At 44.7% G+C, this 18,068-nt stretch overlaps 1 protein-coding gene across 1 annotated transcript; it reads right to left on the minus strand.

Moving 5' to 3' along the window:
* Positions 1 to 356: 356 nt before the first annotated feature.
* Positions 357 to 17,675, minus strand: APCDD1L (APC down-regulated 1 like). Its single transcript, XM_030463221.1, has 4 exons — positions 17,519 to 17,675; positions 6,039 to 6,168; positions 4,974 to 5,532; positions 357 to 2,462 (listed from the first exon to the last, which is right to left on the minus strand). Exons 1-4 carry the CDS (start codon positions 17,553 to 17,555, stop codon positions 1,698 to 1,700), a joined length of 1,491 nt encoding a protein of 496 aa, XP_030319081.1. The 5' UTR covers positions 17,556 to 17,675; the 3' UTR covers positions 357 to 1,697.
* Between the last annotated feature and the right edge of the window lie 393 nt (positions 17,676 to 18,068).

Consider the following 18,068-nt stretch of genomic DNA (forward strand, 5'->3'; position numbering starts at 1 on the left):
ATCTCAGTGGAGACATTCCAAAGGAGATGTTCTCCAAGATGCACTTCCAGTTCTTCAAACGTTTGGCCATGGATCTCCACATAGTAGCAGGCAGCAAAACACAACCACCTTTAGAAATGGAGGTATTTTGCCTGCTGAACTTACCCTGGAAAAGTCTCTTCAACTGATTGTAGAGGGAACCAACCATGAGGTAGACAAGCATGGCCTTTTTGTGTATCATTTTAGTATAAAAGTTAATGTGTGTGATTAATATTTGATAATGCCTGGAGCATGTGAAGATGCTGACAACATTTATGTCACAATTGTATGCATTTAATAAGAATCTCATTTGAATTACCAGTTAATGTACAGATCTCCCAAAATTATTTTTATGTTATAAAACCCATAATTTATCTAAGTACAAGCTGCAAGTTTGTAAATACAGCATTAAGAAGGTAGCTATTGCATAGATGGTTTAACAAAATATCCTTTGTGAGTAAAATATATAGGCTTATTTGGAGAGGATTTAGCTTCTGGGAGGTCTCCTCCAAGTAAGTTATATGCTTCTTAGCTGCAGCAGACAGGTAATAAAATTTCTTAGTTTGTCCTTGTTGGTAGAAATCAGTCTGACCTGATCGTGCTGTCTGATTTGAGTATGTCCTCAGCCCACTGTTCATTAGAGGCAGATATATAAAACATCTGAACAGGAATGTGACTGGAAGTGACATTTTGATTAAAAGGAGAGCTGGATTAACAACTGGGATGCCAGTACACTTCCTAAAGAGGACGCAGTGAAAATATACAGCCTGAGAAGACTTGTAAGTGATCTTTTGCTTCAGTCAGTGCATGGTGAGCGGGAGTTGTAATTGCCTGGCAGTGCCTTTGCCTGCTGGACAAGGTGTGCAGTGACATGGGGACATTGCTGACGTTCCAAAGCACAGGCCAGTACTGCACTGGGAGAACCAGAATAATGCAGCAAGGATAATGCAGCTAGGTGATGCTGAAGGTTGGAGCAGAGATCACAGAAGCCTTTTCCTTTTAGTACTATCTTCTTTTATGACCAGGATCAGGCATAACAGTTTGTCAAGCTAATTAAAACTCTGTAAGGGCTGCTTTTAGTACACACAGAAGTGAAACATTGTATGTTGCATCCTTGTGTGTGCACGTACATGTGAAAACTGCAGAAAATGTCTGTAAACTGAGAAAGGCACGATTAACAGTGCCCTTATCAAGAGCACTTGCAGACTATCTATTGCTGACTGACTCTGCAGACTAAATTTGCAAGAACAGCAATAAGGAGTATGATGGAAGGGAACTTAACCTCAAAGAAACTCATCAGCTGACACTTGGGATCTCTGAATCACATCTGAATCCAGCTCTTGATTAGGTCTCAGCAATGTCAAAAGCTCAAAGCAGCAATTGTAATTTATGTAGCTTCCCCCCCTCTCATATTGCTAAGTTATCTATTGCAATGTGCAGTGCATCCATGTCACTACATTAAACTTGTATGCAAAGAAGAGGGGAGATTAGGCAATAATGCCACAGGACAAACAGTATGTAGCCAGCCATTATCTTCTTGGCTTCCCTCACTCTTGTTGGGTGTTTTTAAAAAAGCATTTCCAAATCTGAGTAAAACTGATTCCAGATGTGCTTGTTTGAAGGACATAAAAGTCACGCTAGCACCAAGACTGCATTCTGTGCTGTACCTGAATAGATGATTAGTCCCATCTTAAAAGCAGAAGTGCTATAAACAATAAAAAGGCCACAGGCAAAGGTTTTAGTGCTTCATTCCCATTAGCATCCTTTTTTCCCAAGTATTTTAGAATAACATAGTTAGAGAATTCCTCTGTTGGCCCAGCACACTGAATCAGAGGTGCTTGATATGAGGTGGGTCGCTTGTCTGGGCTGTCAGGACTGGATCCATCCGTGGGCCTCTCCCCAACGTACAGCAGGCTGTGGTCCTTTGTGTCGTGCTCCATTTTGAAAAGTTCATACTCAGTGTGGGGCAGCTTGATGCCCAAGGCCAAACATCCATTTGTGGGTGTTATATCCTGCTCCACCCCAGCACTCCAGGAGTTTGTTAGCCCACAGCTTCCAGGTTCTGAGGAGTTCAGCATCATCACAGTCACCTGGTCCATTGGTGTCACCCGTGCCTGTGTGACTTTGAAAGCCAGCTCTGTCCCCCCTCTCACTTTGGACGAGGGGATGCCTTGGGTGTAGTGCCCAGATGCATAGATGGTGAAAGTTGGCTGTTTGCAGAGTGGATCAGAGTAGTGATAGTAATAACCCTCCCAGGTGTGGTTGTTACCATGGAATATGAAGTACCTGGTCAGGAAAAGCACAGCAGGTCGGACCTCACAGTGGGTGCTCACCCAGCTGCCACTGAGCTGCATTGGCAGCTGAGCCCTGAGGGGTAGGATGGGGGGGTGGTGTTCATCAGCTCTGTAAATAATCCCACAGGCTGGGCAAGGATGCACGTGGTGCTGCAGTAGAGAAAAAACAAAAAACAAACAAACAAACAAAAAAAAACACACAAAAGAAACAAACATATTTTTGTAAAACAATAGGCAAAAGACCTTTTCATAATATTTTAAAAGCTGAAACTCCTCTCTCCTGTATCAGGGTGTTCAACTGCATTGAACTTGGATGAAGACATTCAAGCAGATTAAGTGAGATCAAGTGCTGCTCTGGCTCTTTGCTATTCTGGTACCAGGAAGGATGGAGCAGACTGTGCCCCGAGGCTGTCCTGTGCCAGGGTACTATGGATAATCAGGAGGAGAGGGCAAGGCCAGAGCTTCTCTAAGGGCAGGGAATGATCCCTCAAGCCAGCCAGGTTGTTCCCCCACAAGTTTTTCACTGCAAGCTGCTGCCTATGCCCACGGATGAGGATGAGGGTGCTGAGAGATGTCAGCTACACCACTGTTTCTGCACTGAATCAGAGAATACAATGCAGTCTTTTCAGGAATCAAGCAAGCTGTGAAGCCTTGCTGCAGGGAGGCTTTGTCTGTGCTGCATCACAGCCTCTCCAAGATGGCCAAAAGCTCGGCATGTTTTGGTCCCACTCTCCCCTGTCAGTGAGGTGGAGAGGGAGGGAGGCCAGGGCTGGCCAAGCAGCCAGAATGGGCATTGCACTGGAGACAAGAAAAGGATCCACAGCAAAATGAGAACCTGACCTTTGCTTGGTGCAGCTCTCTGAGTCAAACCAGTCCCACAGCCCATCCAAGGCCAAGAGGATTGGTTTTGTGCAGCTTTGAACTATTTCTTCTACTTCATATATCACAACTGATTTATGTTTAAATAACGAGGGTTTGAACATTGTATCATTGTCTAGAACACAAGCTAATCTTTACTGAGCTGTTGTAGGCAACAACGTTAAATAACTCAGTAGTTAACTGTAGGGTGGGTAATTTACATGCAAGTTGATTGGAGTCTACTGTAATTTAGTCATTTTCAACTTGCTTTACTGCTACTGTCACACTAATGAGTGCTGACAGTGCAGAGTACATTACAGCTAAATAATCCCAGAAGTTGGCAAATATATATGCTCTCCTTAGACAGGAAATTCTTTGATAATGAAAGGTAATTTGGGGAGAATGGGTTTCTTTAAAACAGATATAAATTTAAGGGGAAAAGACTGATATTTTCATAAAGGGGGTTAAAAAATAATTCCTAGCATAGCTGTATAAACCTCACTAGCACAAGCAATCGATGTTAGTTCCAAGAAAAAAAAGAAACAAAAAAATCCTGTACCCAGTAAAATTACTACTATAGACATGGAGCCAAAACCCCAACTTGCCTAAAGCAGTTGTGTGAAGTTATTTCTTATGTATGGCAGCTTCTAATTATCACCAAGTGGTGACATCATGTGCTGGTCCATTGGAGAGCTATTAGCTGATTAATTACAGTGCTATATTCAGAGAGTGAATTGCAGTATCTTTAGGTTTGGTTTTAAATTAACTTTTAAAAGTGTTTATGTTTACCACCTGGTTTTGCTCATATATATGGTTTTGGCCCAAGATAACACAAGTTTAACCAACTTGAGAATGTTACATTTGAGGGAGAGAGGGGAGTTGCTCTGTGCTTTTCAGAGTTCAGTTGGCATAGATTAGGGTGTGGGGAAATACTCCCAAAATAACTGGTTTTCGGTTAATTCTGTTTTATCTGGTGAAGTTCAGGGAGGTTTTTTTCATCCCATCTCACTACTTAATAATTCCTGAATTGATTAGTTTATTTCTAGGAAAGCACATTCCTACCTGAATCATAGCTAACCTGCTGCAAAATACATTAATAAAAATAAATAAAGATAGAAGAGGAGAGGGAATGAGAAGAAGAGAGGAGAAGAGAAGAGAAGAGAAGAGAAGAGAAGAGAAGAGAAGAGGACAACGAGAAAAGAAAAAAAGAAAATCCAACTAAGTCTCCTACTTAGTTTTATTATGCCACAGTCAAAGTTTGCTTTCTTGGTAATTACATAATTGTATTCAGGACCATTTCCTCTTCTAATGGCATTACACGAAGGAGTAATGTTTTAATGGCAGATATTGCTTCCTTACTCCTCTCTCAACCAGGAGGACTCAACAAAGAGCAAAAGAGAGAGGAAGAAGACAAATGGCAGAGCAAACAGCCTCTAATGATGTGCTGCCCGAAGCATTCACTGGCTTTATAGAAGAAAGTAAGAAACTGTATATCCTAGGGTAACACAGAGCCAAAGAGAAGCCAACTCCAGGCCCATGCCAATGCAGGCTTGTTTCTGATGTTGGTTTTGCTGAACTTCCACCCACCTAAGTCCCACTGTCTTGGTGAGGGTGAGAGTGAACCCCAGTGCTGCAGAGCCCCAGGCAGCCCCATGGGGACCCACACCTCCAGCCTTTTACCCCCTTATCTGTCTGGCCTTAGGACTGAAGGGAGCCAAGTGCAGACATTTTAACAGGAAAAGAACACATGCTTGGCAAAGCCCATGAATGGATGAGAGGAGCACATGAAGACACCGTCCTTACCACAGCACTCTGCATGGGCCGCTGGTACCCGGTCGGTCGGTAGTGGAGCCTCTCGCCCCACTCCGTGTGAATGTCCCCCAGGTACAGCTCCTCCACCAGCCGGCTCCCACTCTGCTGTGGCTGCAGCAGGGGTTGGTAATGCCTCTCCACCCTCACCAGGCTCAGCTCATGCATGGCGAAGCCCAAGGCAGCAGTGCAGTCACGCTCGCTCTTGGCACTCAGCAGTTCGTAGAGAGCTCCAGGAGCCCAGGTGCGTCCCGGGGGCAGGAACCCACTGCAGCCCTCGCTGGAGGTTTGGTTGATCCAGGTGGAGACTTCCTCCATGGCTTTCCGGCTGTGGAAAACGATGCCGACCTTGTGGAGGTGGTAGTCGGCCTCGGTGGCCCCGCGGGTGATCCAGGAGGCCTGGCGCAGGCGGAGCTTGCCCTTGATGACCAGCGAGTAGGAGGGATCGTGGCAGGAGGGGTCCCAGTAGTAGAACTGGTAAGCCTTGAAGAGGCGGTTGGCGTAGAAGAGGTAGGACCGGGTGAGGAACTCGGGTCCTGGGCGTACCTCACACCTGGGTAGGAAGGCAGTCCTGAGCCACCCATGCACATGGTGACATCCCTTCCCAGGGGCACCTGGGGGGTGGCTGGAGGGGGGCGAGCATGCATGGGAGTAGCATCATGGGCTCCCGACACCCAGTGACCACTCTTAGGAGATTTTAAGATCTGGGTATCTGCTACCTAAATGTGATGGTTCTAGATAAAGGATCTTGGACTTTGTGCCACATCCGCAAGGAGGAGTACCAGGGGCAGGGGTATATCAAGGCTCCCCTGTCCATGTGAGTCTGGTGTGCTCATCAGCTGCACCCCAGGGGAGAAGGTCGGAGGGTCTAAGGGTGCTCTAGGGCAGAGGGGGCCTCAAGCCTCCCTTCGGATGGGTGCCTGGGGAGGGCAGAGGGGAGGACAGGTTTGCTTTGTGGTGCTCTCTCCATGCCGCCATCCCCTGCTCGGCAGCACCGGGCTCAGGGGGGGGTTCGGCCCGGGGGTGTGGGGTGCGTTCCTGGGGGTGGGGGGTCCTTACCCGGTGGAGACCCAGCGTCCCTCCAGACGGGGCGGCAGCCGCGCCGCGATCCCGGCGCCGTCCTGCAGGTGGCGCAACTGCTGCCGGCACCGCGGCTCCCAGCGCAGCGGCGGCTCCGCGGCCGCGCAGGCTGCGCGGAGCAAGTGGGGAATGGAAGAGAGAAGGGCGGAGGCCGTCAGCACCGCGGAGTTCGCGTCTCCGTTCCACTACACACATAGACACACACACACACACACGTCCGTCCGCGCCGCGGAGGTTGCGCGTCCGCTCCGCGGTGGGGCGGGGAGGGTCCCACTGGGGCCAGTAGCGGCTGCTAGGGGGTCTGCGCACTAAGAGAGCCCCGGATCTGCCTCTGCGGAGGCGGGAAGGACAGCGGGGCTCTGCGCGGGGGTCTGCAGGGTACCCACAGGTACAGCTTGGACCCCGCCAGGGCCTCAGCACTGGGCTGTCCAGAGCGGTTCAGGGACACGGGACACATCCCAAACGCCATTCATTGCCCAGGACAACTCCTTTGGCTGCACTAAGGAAGACAGGCTGGAGCATGAAACCTCCAAACGGGTTACCTAAGCAGCAAGTTCTTAGTTACAGACACGGATTTTTTTATTTTGCTGTTTTCCACATCTGAATCCAGCTATTTTTTAGATGAAATCTTCAAATGAAACTGAGTGCTCTTTGTTCATATTCTCTCTCTCTCAAGCTATTGTTGAAGCAGTAACTGAAGCAGGGAATTACAGCATGGGAACATTAGACTTGCCTGTCGCCTGCCATAAGGACAGCAATTCTGTCACTTACCTCATTTCCCATAACAACGGATGTTATTGGCTTAGGGAATGTGTGAACACTCAGCTAAATCCTGAAGACCTTTGCATGCACACATACACATGCACATATATTCCTATATGTTATTCACTGTTCACTTAAGCAAAATTCTGTTGCGCTCATCGTGGGTTTGCTTTAGTGAGAAATTTGGGATTTGCCTCTTTGTAATACAATGAAAGGAGCTCTCAGTGAAGCTCCTCCTGAAACCCCACCAATTTTCTATCACACAACTGCCCTTCCTGGCAGAGCCGGGTCCATCAGCCAGGGGTGTTCAGCTCAGCCCATGGCTGCCTGGGGTTTATGAGCCTGGCTGGTCTTCACTCACTTTAGCTGTGCTGTGCAATTTGCCTAATGCTGGAAATTTTCAAGCCAATTTTTATTCACTATGGTGAATAAAATGGCAAGAACACAGGTTGCTTCCCAGCCTGCCTGTCAGCTGGAATGAAAGATCAAACGTCTGTGTGTTACCTTCCCACAGTGTGAGGATGCTCAACATTTGCACACCTTGTGCCTCAGTCAAAGAGATCAAGATCTGGAGTCACAACCGCTCCTCCTAGTCCCTGTGTGCCACATACATACTTCTATACAACCTGAACCATCCCATGACCTTTACAAGGAAATCTGCCTAAGACTCACCCTCCATTGGGAAGAGAAACCCAAACCACCTACCAGCACATGAGAGAAGTGACAGCTGAGATCATGAAGGGCCCAAGCCTGGCTTGGAGAGTGCAGTCACCTTCCTACCAAGAAGTGTTTGCAGATGAAGCCAGCACATACAGATCTCCTGCAAACCATGGGCAAGGCTAGGAGCTGCTGAGCAAGGTCAGCAAAATTCCCTGGCTCACAAGCTCAAGATATAATATGAATCTAAACAGTCAGGGTGAGACTCACAGCTGGGGTCTACCAGGGAGGCTCCCCTGATTCCCACAGCCAACAGCCAATTAATTCTGAGATAGGAGCCTCTCATCTCTGGCATTAGCACATCCTACAGGGTAAAATCCCTGTCAAAAATCTTCAGCATCCAAATTTGCCACAAATTTAAGTCCCAGACCAAGCCAAATGGGAACCAGCAATTAGAGTCTGCTATGCAAGTCACAGGCTCCCAAACGTGTCAAAGTGGAAAGATTGCCACTCAAACAGTATTTTATTAATTATCTGATAATATATAATTTAAAACTTACATCAGATGGACAAATTCAGAGTCACTTCATTTTGGTGCTGCCATTTGCTGAAGTTTACAAGTCACAGAGTTTTTGAAATGTAAATTTGTGTAGATTTAAACACTAAGACCCTGAAACTACCACAGAGGAAATAAACACATGAAGACTGGAGCCCCCAGTGAAGCAGGAGAGCAGAAACAGGAGCAGCCTACCTACCTAAAGGCCAGTGAAACCAGCCTGGGATTTTCTGTTACCTCACTGTGCACTGGAATACATAAACTAGCTGGAAAGACACATTATTAGTGTTAAGGGTTCTTTTTGGAGCACACTCACAATTGTACTGATTTTATCATCTTTAAGGGCTGAATGTGGCAAGCAGGCATAGGCAGCTCCTTCACAAGTGCTTGCACTACTGCTTCCTAAAAAGGAGTTCTTGTGAGTCTTCATATAGGAACAGGAAAATAGTGGATGAAAAGAAACATTGCTATGAGTGAAACCTTTAATTTAGGAGCTGCAGCATCCATGTGGGCTGCCCCACAGGTGCCCATTTATTTGAGCCCATTAGGACCTGGAGCTCTGTAGCCTCATCCTGCTTCTGCTGTGACTTTGCTTTGTGGCCTTGGGCAAATTTACTCCCATGTGCTCCTTACTCATGGATCTTTTTTTTAGTCACCTGCAGAGTATGCCAAGTTTTATCTGACTGTCCTATCAAGAAGCCTAGTTACTGATAAAATTTTTGGAGAGCCTTCAGTAAAAGGACAGTGCAACATTATTTATACTCAAAACAAACATGAAATCATTACCCTAGAGGATAGGGTAAACTAAAAACTGATTGTATTTGTATTAGAGGTAACAGACTATAAGTGTCAGATTTGCTCTTGCTCATAACCACAGAAACACTCTAGAGGTGTAGGTGTAGTCCATAAACCACAACAAAATAACAGCAGAGAACACAGCTCCACTCTAGTTACCTGCACTGTGTCTGTTTATTGCAGCAGAAGCGTCAATATTTGACTGAACACTTTCTGCTCCTTTTGGCAGAAACACTAAAAGTCTACATTGTTTGAGAGCACAGACAATTTGGCAACACAGTCACTACATTTTGACACATTCAATAGAAAAGAGAATTTTTATAATCAGGAACAAATTCGATGCAGGGGAAGGGAAAAAAAAAAAAGAACCTCCAGAATGTAAATATTTGACATGATGGGAATTCCAAGGGATTTTGTCTTACTTTACTGTACACAAGACTCCAAGCTGGATGCATCCTCAAACCAAAAGCTATTGGCTTGTTTCCAAATTTTGTGGCTGCTTTTCTCTCTCAAATACTGCAGCTCAGCCCTACCAGATCCAAACATCCTTTCAAGCTGGAAAAATTCAGTTCCAGACCTAAAAACTGTAGTTATGGCACATAGCATAAAGCAGCTGTCACTCATATGTCACTCTGTTATTCAGCCCCGGGTGAAGCAGATCAGAGCAGGTCTTCTCTCCATTTAAGAGACACAAATTAACTGCTTTATAGAGCTCTTGGGCAGGAGGAAGGAATTATTCACAATTCATCTTCAAGACGAAAATACTCATTCATAGGAAAATCTAAAAAAATCCCCAACTGTGATCACTTCCACTCTCTCGTTATCCTGTCTGTCTGTATCGATTAACCACAAGCGTTTCCAGAGAGCTCCTCAGCACAGCACTTAGACAAAACAGTATCTTTTTCCAGCTTTCCGGTGTGTGCTGCATCCAAAGTACTGGCCCAAGGTTTTTGAGCAAGGAGGCTGCACAAATTTCAGGCAATTAGGAATGCCAGTAACTGGGAACAGCAGCTGGTCACCACCATCAGCAGAAACAGGACCAAGCCTTGAGATAACAGGAGAAGCTTACACTGACCAACTACTCCATCCACTTATTCGTATAAAAAACTTCCAGAAAAATCCAACTGGAAATTCTTCACAAGCTAAATTGTTGGTAAAATTAAGAAGAAAGATTCCGAGGCAATGGCCAAGCCTGGAAATGAGAGCCTGCCAGTGAGGTTGTGCTACGTAAGTGCTCTGTGCTCCAGATTCTGACCCACTTCTCACTTGTAAAGGAGAAAAATACCAACCAGGACAAAAATACTGTGATCTGCCTTGTTGGAAAAAAATCTTGTTTGTGTTCCTCCAAGCAGATTGACTTTGGAAAAAAGCAGAGTCACACATCTGTTTCTTTATAAATGGAGGAGAAAATGCATACATTACAGTTTGTACCAAATTAGTTACTGCAGATCAACTCTTCTCCAGAGCTAGATTGCTTAATCTGTTACATGTTATTGCCTCCTATGGCCAGAATTTATTATTCCCATTTATAATTCTAATGTTTCAGTTAGTCACCCATTCACAGGGATAAGATCAGTGCCTGAAGTCATGGAGCATTACACATTTCTTCATTCAGAGATGACATAAAACCCTTGATATTTTCTGAGGAATGTTCAGACTGGAATGAAATGGATGATAAGAAATATGTCAATATATTCTGTATAAGCAAATTAAATTTAACCACACAGACATCATTAAGAGAGAATAAATGAGTTTCTTTGGCACTTCTCTTTCCTGAGAGCACACAGAATGGATTTTGGGTTAGCCTCTAAAGGAATAAGCATTCTTTCAAAAGCAAAGAAAATGTTTGTATTTAGCAAATCAATTTTCCTTGCATTTGTGTGGAGATTAAGTTAGTGGTGCTTTTAATTCACCCAGAATAAGGCACTCCCAAGAGAACAATTCTGTGGGAAGAGATACGTTTTATATTATAATTTTATAAAGTTATAAAACTTAAATATAACCACTGAGGGTGGAAAACTGTATCATAGCAGAACTTTACATTTTGCCTATTTGCAAACTGAACCCAGTTCAGGACAGGATTTAAGCACACGCTTAAGTCTAATTGGTTTCAGTGAAACTTAAGCATGTGCTTGAAATTAAGCCAGTGCATGAGCATTTTCCCTGATTAGTAATGCCTCCCTGAACTGAAGCCAGAATGTGGTCAAGTGGTTGAGGGAGGATGCCAGTGCTTTCACTGGAGCACTGTTTGGCTTCTGGAAAAGTATTTCTATTATTCATCCCTGCTCTTATTTGTCTGTAGAATGGGTATAATTATATATAGCTGTTGCTCCAGTCTAATGCTCAGCTAGAGCTATTTGTAAAATGCTTCAAATTCACTAGATGTTTCTCAGTTATTCTTCTCAGGGTGGCAGAGTGATTGTATTATGTTAGTTATCTTTAAATGGTAAATACTCCATTTGGAGAATGAAGGGATACAAAGCAGAAACAGGATATGGAGTGAACTAAGCAAGACATGACCTAGATAAGTTGTGATGACAAATAAAAGCACTGGAGGTGGATGTGAGTGCATCTTCCCAAGAAAGCTCCTGCAGTTCATGTTAATCAAAATGCCACACTCTTCAGTTAGACAACAGAGCTTTACTTACCACATACTTGCTGTCCTGACAGATACAAGAGCTATTTGTGTTTTTCCCTCCCACCTCCCAAAACATGTTGTGCAGACTCAGAAAGAGGAGCTGTATGCTTTTTCCACAGCTAAATTGGTCAATGTCAAAAGATTTGCTGGAGAACAGTTGATCATTCCATGTGGCCATGTACCTACAAGACAGAGCCTGAAGGGAAAGGTGGGGTTAATGAGGAGTAGAGGTAAGAACTAATGGAATAATTGCCATCTGCCTTCTTTTTTCAGCATGGGCAAGTACTTAAACAAGCAAATGGATTCAGGCTACTCTAACACATCATGACTGGTGCTAAACTCTGATCATTATTGCCACAGAAATTTTGCACTGAGAAATATATAACCAAAAAGCAAAAGAAACCGAAGGAAAGAAGTGAGGAACTGGACCTATTTTGCTGGACCATTGGTGAAAGTTTAAGTTTTAATTTGTTAAGATGGGTGAGACAATAGTGAGATGATCTCTAATGTCCTGAGACAGTAAGAGATTGGTGAGAATGCAGAGAAGAAAATATTTATTTTCAGAAACAAAAGAAAGCAACTCAGTCTAAGGCTGAACAACTCCCCAGGGGAAAATCATGACTCAGATTAATTTTAACCAGAAGTCATATTCTTACCAAATGGGAAATATTATATCTTCCTCAATTTAGATGAGAGGGAAACTCACTAGAAAATACAGTGCTTGGCTTTGAAAATAACGGCACACATCATTTCAAATGCATTGAGCATCCATGCAGTTTTGGCAATTCCCTTGAATCTCTGCACAGACACTTTATTAGTGGCTATCATGGCTATTTTTAATAGTGATGGCTAAGCATATTTTTTCCTGGAGGGCTTTGAAGAGTGGAACCAGTAATTAGGCCATGGCTTGGCTATAAAATGCCAACCTCATTTTGAACATCTAAATTATTCACATGGACCCAAAGTGCAGAGAGGACCACCCACCACACAATATTAACATAAATACAGCATTTACCTAAAGCAAAATGAGCAACTGGAACTGGTGGGATTTGAGAGTAGAACAACAAAAGATGATTAGGGGGTGGGAGGGATTGAGTTACGAAGCAAGATTAAAAGAGCAGAGTAGATGCAGCCTGGCTGAGTGACGGCTGGGGCAAGATGGACATGATAACAGCCTATAAATATTCACAAAGCATAAACGCCAAGGAAGGGAAGAAATTCCTTGCCGTGAATAAAGAAGTTCTGTTGGGAGTGAATGAAGAGAGGAAAAAATGTGGCTTGTATATCAGGGTGAACTTCTTGGGGCACAATCTAGTAGGCAGCGCAAGTCCACATGTTTGGCAGGATTTTGAGGGACTGAACAAAGCACTTAGTGCAGCAGGGAATAACCCACTCTTGGCAGTGAGTCAGCGGGTCCTCAGAGTGGCCTTTCAGTCTCCCACTGTGATGAAGCCATCCCAGTTCCCTGCTCCCACGGGAGACAGATGCTCTCCTGTGTAAGCACATTGTTTGCCATCCTGCTCATCAAAATCCCTGCCTGGCCTCCATGGGACTAGAAATAAGGGCTGGATGTACAAAGGCATTCAGGTGCATAGACATAAGTGACTGCAATAGGTACTAAAATGCTGGACACAGCTGGAAATCCCAGTAGCTCCCTGCAATGTCAAGAACTCACCATGGAGAATCTAAGTCCAGGAAATTAGATTATAAAGCCACTAAAGCTAGAACGATCCTTTTGTTCTCTCCTTACTTAGCACCTAACACAACAGGATTCTTGGCACTGCTGTAAGGATACTGTTTATAATAATAAAAATAGGATCTAATAGGATCTAATACTCTGAGGCCACTTGGCTCCTGCAAAGCCAAGGATGAGGAGGGCATTCAAAAGCAGTCATAGCAGAAGGCATCCTCAGACAAAAAAAAACCTCCACAGAAAGGTGGTAAACTGATACACAACCCACACCAGAAATACACACACATTTAACTTAGAATCACAAGTGACCACAGAAAAAGGTTACTTGTTCAGCTGAAGCACAGAATTAAAGTTACTTCTAACATGTGTTTTGGGGTCTGGGTGTGGTTTTCTAGATAGCCTGAAATTTCAGTCTACTGTTTTGCCTGTCAACATTAGCCAAGTTTTGATGTGTTCCAGCTCTCTTAAACGCTGCCGACAGATGCTAAAATCAAAGCTGACATTCAACCTATGTGCTGCATAATCTAATAATGGAACTTGTGCTACTAAAAACTAACAAAACTTAGGAGCTTTTCTGCAGCAAAACTTTGCTGTCATTTTTATTTTCATCTGTCTTTCCCAGGGAGTCTAACTGGAAAAAAACATCTTTTCCTCTGAAAATGATTCTTTGAAAAGCTTTAAAAATAATGTGTCACTGTGGTCTGGGATCAACAGGAGAGAAGAGACACTGAAAAACCATAACCTGCCAGTGTCCAGCACTTGTGGATCTGGTAAGAGTGTGAACAAGGTGAATCCAATTGTCTCAGTGGGGAGCTGGGTGTGTATACATTGATTTCAGAGCATGGGGTGAAAACCCACATCCAGGGATCTCTGTCTTCAGCTTAGAAAAGGACAAAATGTCACACATCTGTCAGTGTTTCTTATTAATTCAGCAGAAACCATAAGGGACTTTTTCAGCAATCAACCCAAGGGTTACCTTAAAGTCTAAAGCATTATTTTAAAAAGTAAACTCAAGGAAATCTCTTCAAACACTCAGTAGAGAGACTTCTGTCAGTTTATGTACCATCACACCAGTTGTATGTTGAGAGGTGTTGTTGAATTGATTGAAATGTCTAACAGTGCCACAGGAGCTGAGCTTCATTGCACCATTCTGTTTCAGCTGAATTCAAACTGTGATGATTATCAGTAAGCTGTTCACTGAAAATTAGAAAATATCAGTAAGAAAGACATGCTTATCACACCATCACCCTGCTAAAACTTAAAAATATCTCTGGAACTTCAGCATTTCAAATAGACATCGTAGTTTCTTTCCTAATACACAGAAACAGAACTTTCATAATTTTGACTTTAAGAGCATAAAACCTTTTAGCTCCTTTAAGAAAAGAAAAAAAAGAGAGAGAAAAATAATAATAAAAAACCAACACCACAGATTGTGGGTTACTAACCCCTCAGATCTTACACAATTCAAGCTAGGTAGAGAAGGACGTGTTCTATGAATCATATTTTCAGTTTCTGGCAGCACTCTCAGCCTTCAGAAGAAGGGTTACACATTAAGCTTCTCACATTCTCACTGTCAGTCTCTTGGTATTATTATATCTGAGACACGTCAACTTAAAAATATTATATTAGGAATTCTCCTTTTTTCATAGCTCTATCATCTTTGGCAAATAAATCAGAAAACCAAAAGAACTGCAAAACAGCATTGTAGAGGTGCTTCCTAATTTTGAGGTTGATTTTAGCAGTGATTTTATCTCACACATGAAAGGGTTGTCTTTATAGATGACATATGCTATGTTGTGGGGAAACACAGGATCCCATTGAAAGCAAAATCTCTTTCCAAACTTTGTTCTGCCAGATACAGCCTCCCCTAGAACTGGATTCCAGCTTTGGTTTTCTTCATAGCAATTTCTGGCTTTTGAAAATCTCCTTACTCAACAATTTGTGCTTGTGGGGAAAATATAGAAACCACACGATATTTTTTTTCACTCATGCTATTTTTTTACATCTCAGCCCTGTTTTTATCTATATTCATATACTTTGAAACGGGGTTAACCTATAATTATGGAAAGAACAAATAGAGTCATATCACACAAGCTGGCATAATACATTAGTTGTTGATTTTTTGGCCCACTTGAGAACTAAAGAATGAAAACCACCATCCTAGTAAAAATAAATTAGCTAAGTAAACATTGCCCAAACAAATATTTCAACCAAAGAGAATAAGGTTAGTAGTAAGTACATATATATGCATGTGTAAATATACACACATCAATATTGAATGTACTATCATTTATAGAATTGTCTTCTTAATCTCTTATCTTATGCCAACACTGTAATTTTCAAACTTAAAAATAAACACTGACAGCAATAATAGATCTTTTAAGTTAATGCCATGTAGAAGAAGCTACACACGAAAAACACCAGCATGGTGTTACTGGAATGTAAAAACTTTAATGAAAGCTTAGGTAAAACTCAGTAAGTCTCTGGGGACATTTCCAGGAATGAGTGATTCTTTCCTGGAGGAGACTCCAAAATCAGATTTAGTTACCTAACTAAAATGCTTTTGCATTTAATTATGCACTTGGTGTCATGCTCATGCTGAGGTATAGTTTTATGCAAAATACAGAATGCCAGTCTTGGTCACAGTGAAGTCACTGGCAAACTCTGCTTTGATTTTAATGAGTTCTGGATCTGACTTGGTTATTTAAATATGTGTTTTAAGGTCCAGCTTCTGTTCTTACTGAAATCAGTGGAAATTCTCTCACTAACATCAGATGGAAGAAGCATAGGATTTAAATCAGTTTGTACAAAAATAAATGGTATTAAGATTTAAGAAAGCATTCTAATTCAGCTTATGTGAGTAATCTGACATAATGCAGTGTAACAGATCTCTGAGCAATGCAACTTGAGCTAATACAATATACAGAGAAGGAAAATCCACATTTCATAACCTTTTCAGCCTTATCTTTGGAGAACAATATATGACAAAGACGCCAAAAAAGAGAAAGGAAACATCACCCTATAGAACTACCCTGCTTAGATACTTCTTTCTATTGTCTGGTCTCTTAAACTTAATGCAAATAATGTCCAATAGCTGCCACTACATGATTCTTTTGCAATGATCACTAAACTAAGGAAGCCCTGAGCTGGAGAGGCAGGTCAGTGTGCTGTTCTGCTGCCCAAAACCTCAGATGAGTAAACTAAGTGGCAGAAAGGAAACTGGCAGCAGGAAACCCAGGTGTCTGGATTTCCAGTGTGCAGACTGCACAGGGGCCCCAGGGGCACCCTCCTACCTCTCCTTTCACCTGCTACTTCTGTTCAGGGGTGCAGAATCCCAACCAAGGGTCTCCCGTGTATTTTCTAGGAAAATAATCTGCCCAAGTATGGAGTGAGCTCCCTAAGGCTCTGCTCCTTGTCGTGAACAGAAATAATTTTGCCTTTTTCTTCACAGAACACTTGTCTTTGTTCTCCCATATGGTCTCTTAAGCCAGAACGTTTTCCTCTGAAACTTCTCCAAGAACTGTGGGGTCGAAAGATGCCTTTCTGAAACGGAGCCGCAAAGATGCAGCCTGTGCTGCTGAGAGGATCTGGCTGCACAGCTGGGATCAGTGGCATGGCCCTGGAGCAGGAGACTACTTGTGAAGTTGCCCCTCACCAAGGCAGGTGCTGGATCCTCCCAAGGATAATTCCCAGTTCTCAGTGAAACACCACCACAGGGTCTCTCCGTGTGAAGGGGAGCACAGCGACCCTCACCCTACAGGGAGCCCCGGCTGGGAGGCAGAGCCTGAGCCCCAGCCCAGCACCAGACCTCCCGCCTTTCTGCCATCTCCATACGGACGGGAAAGGTTTAGGGAAGCGGAGGGCTTGACCAGCTCCTCGGCCCCACAGCTCGGCAGCATCCCCCGGGGCTCCGGGCTCCCTCCGGGGCTCTCCCCTCCCGGGGAAGCTGTCCCCTGCCCCGCTGACAGCACGGTCCCTGAGGACCCCCATCCCAGAACCGGCCCCGCAGACACCCGCTTTGCAACTTCCTTGCGCTCTTTGCAAATCTTCTCGCACCCGCTTCACACACTCCTTGCATCCCTCCTGCACCCTCCTTGCAATCCCCTTGCACACTCCTTACAGCTTTCTTGCACTCTCCACATTTCCATTTAGTTGCACGACTTCTTGCACGCTCCTCGCTATTTCTTTGCGCTTTCCATAAAGTCCCCTTGCACCCTCCTAGCAATCTTCTGCCCTTTCGCAGTGCCCGGGAGTAGAAAGTGGTGAGGACCCCCCCGAAGGGACGACCCCAGCTCCGGCATTCTCTCCCCCTCCCCTCCACCCGCCCCAGAATGGCAGCGACCGCCGGTGTCACCTACCTATGAGCAGCCCGGCGAGCCACCAGCACCGGACCATGGTGGCTGCTCTGTTTCCTCGCCCAGCCGGCGGCAGAAGAAGCGCGATCGCCGCGGGTGCCCGCGGAGCTCAGCGGGGCGCGGCGCCCGGCGGTGCAGCCATGGGCCGTCCCCGGAGCTCCGGTGCCCGCGGCGGCGGGACCCCGGCTTCAGCCTGCCGGCGGGAGGCTGAGCGCGGCGGGGCAAGCTCCGGAGCAATCACCGTGCTTAGCCCCAAGCCTTGCGAAGGGGAAAAAAAAAAAAAAAAAAAAAAAAAAGTATATGTATATAAGTCTATATTTTAAAATAAACCACCACAACCACCCCGCCTTCGCTGTGGAGCGCGTCCCCCCGACTGCTGATAGCTTTAATGGAGCTTGGCAGCCACAGGTTCAAGTTGCCAGAAGAGGTGGAGACTCGGCCGCCTGCGCCCCACATGCGGCCGCGCATCGCACAGGCGGGGGGAGGAGGAGGAGGGTTGTGACCGCGGCAGCCACCGCCACCGGGACCAGGACTCCCGTCTCAGAACCGGCAC

This window comes from Calypte anna, chromosome 20, assembly GCF_003957555.1.
Source record: "Calypte anna isolate BGI_N300 chromosome 20, bCalAnn1_v1.p, whole genome shotgun sequence".
Classification (NCBI taxonomy): domain Eukaryota; kingdom Metazoa; phylum Chordata; class Aves; order Apodiformes; family Trochilidae; genus Calypte; species Calypte anna.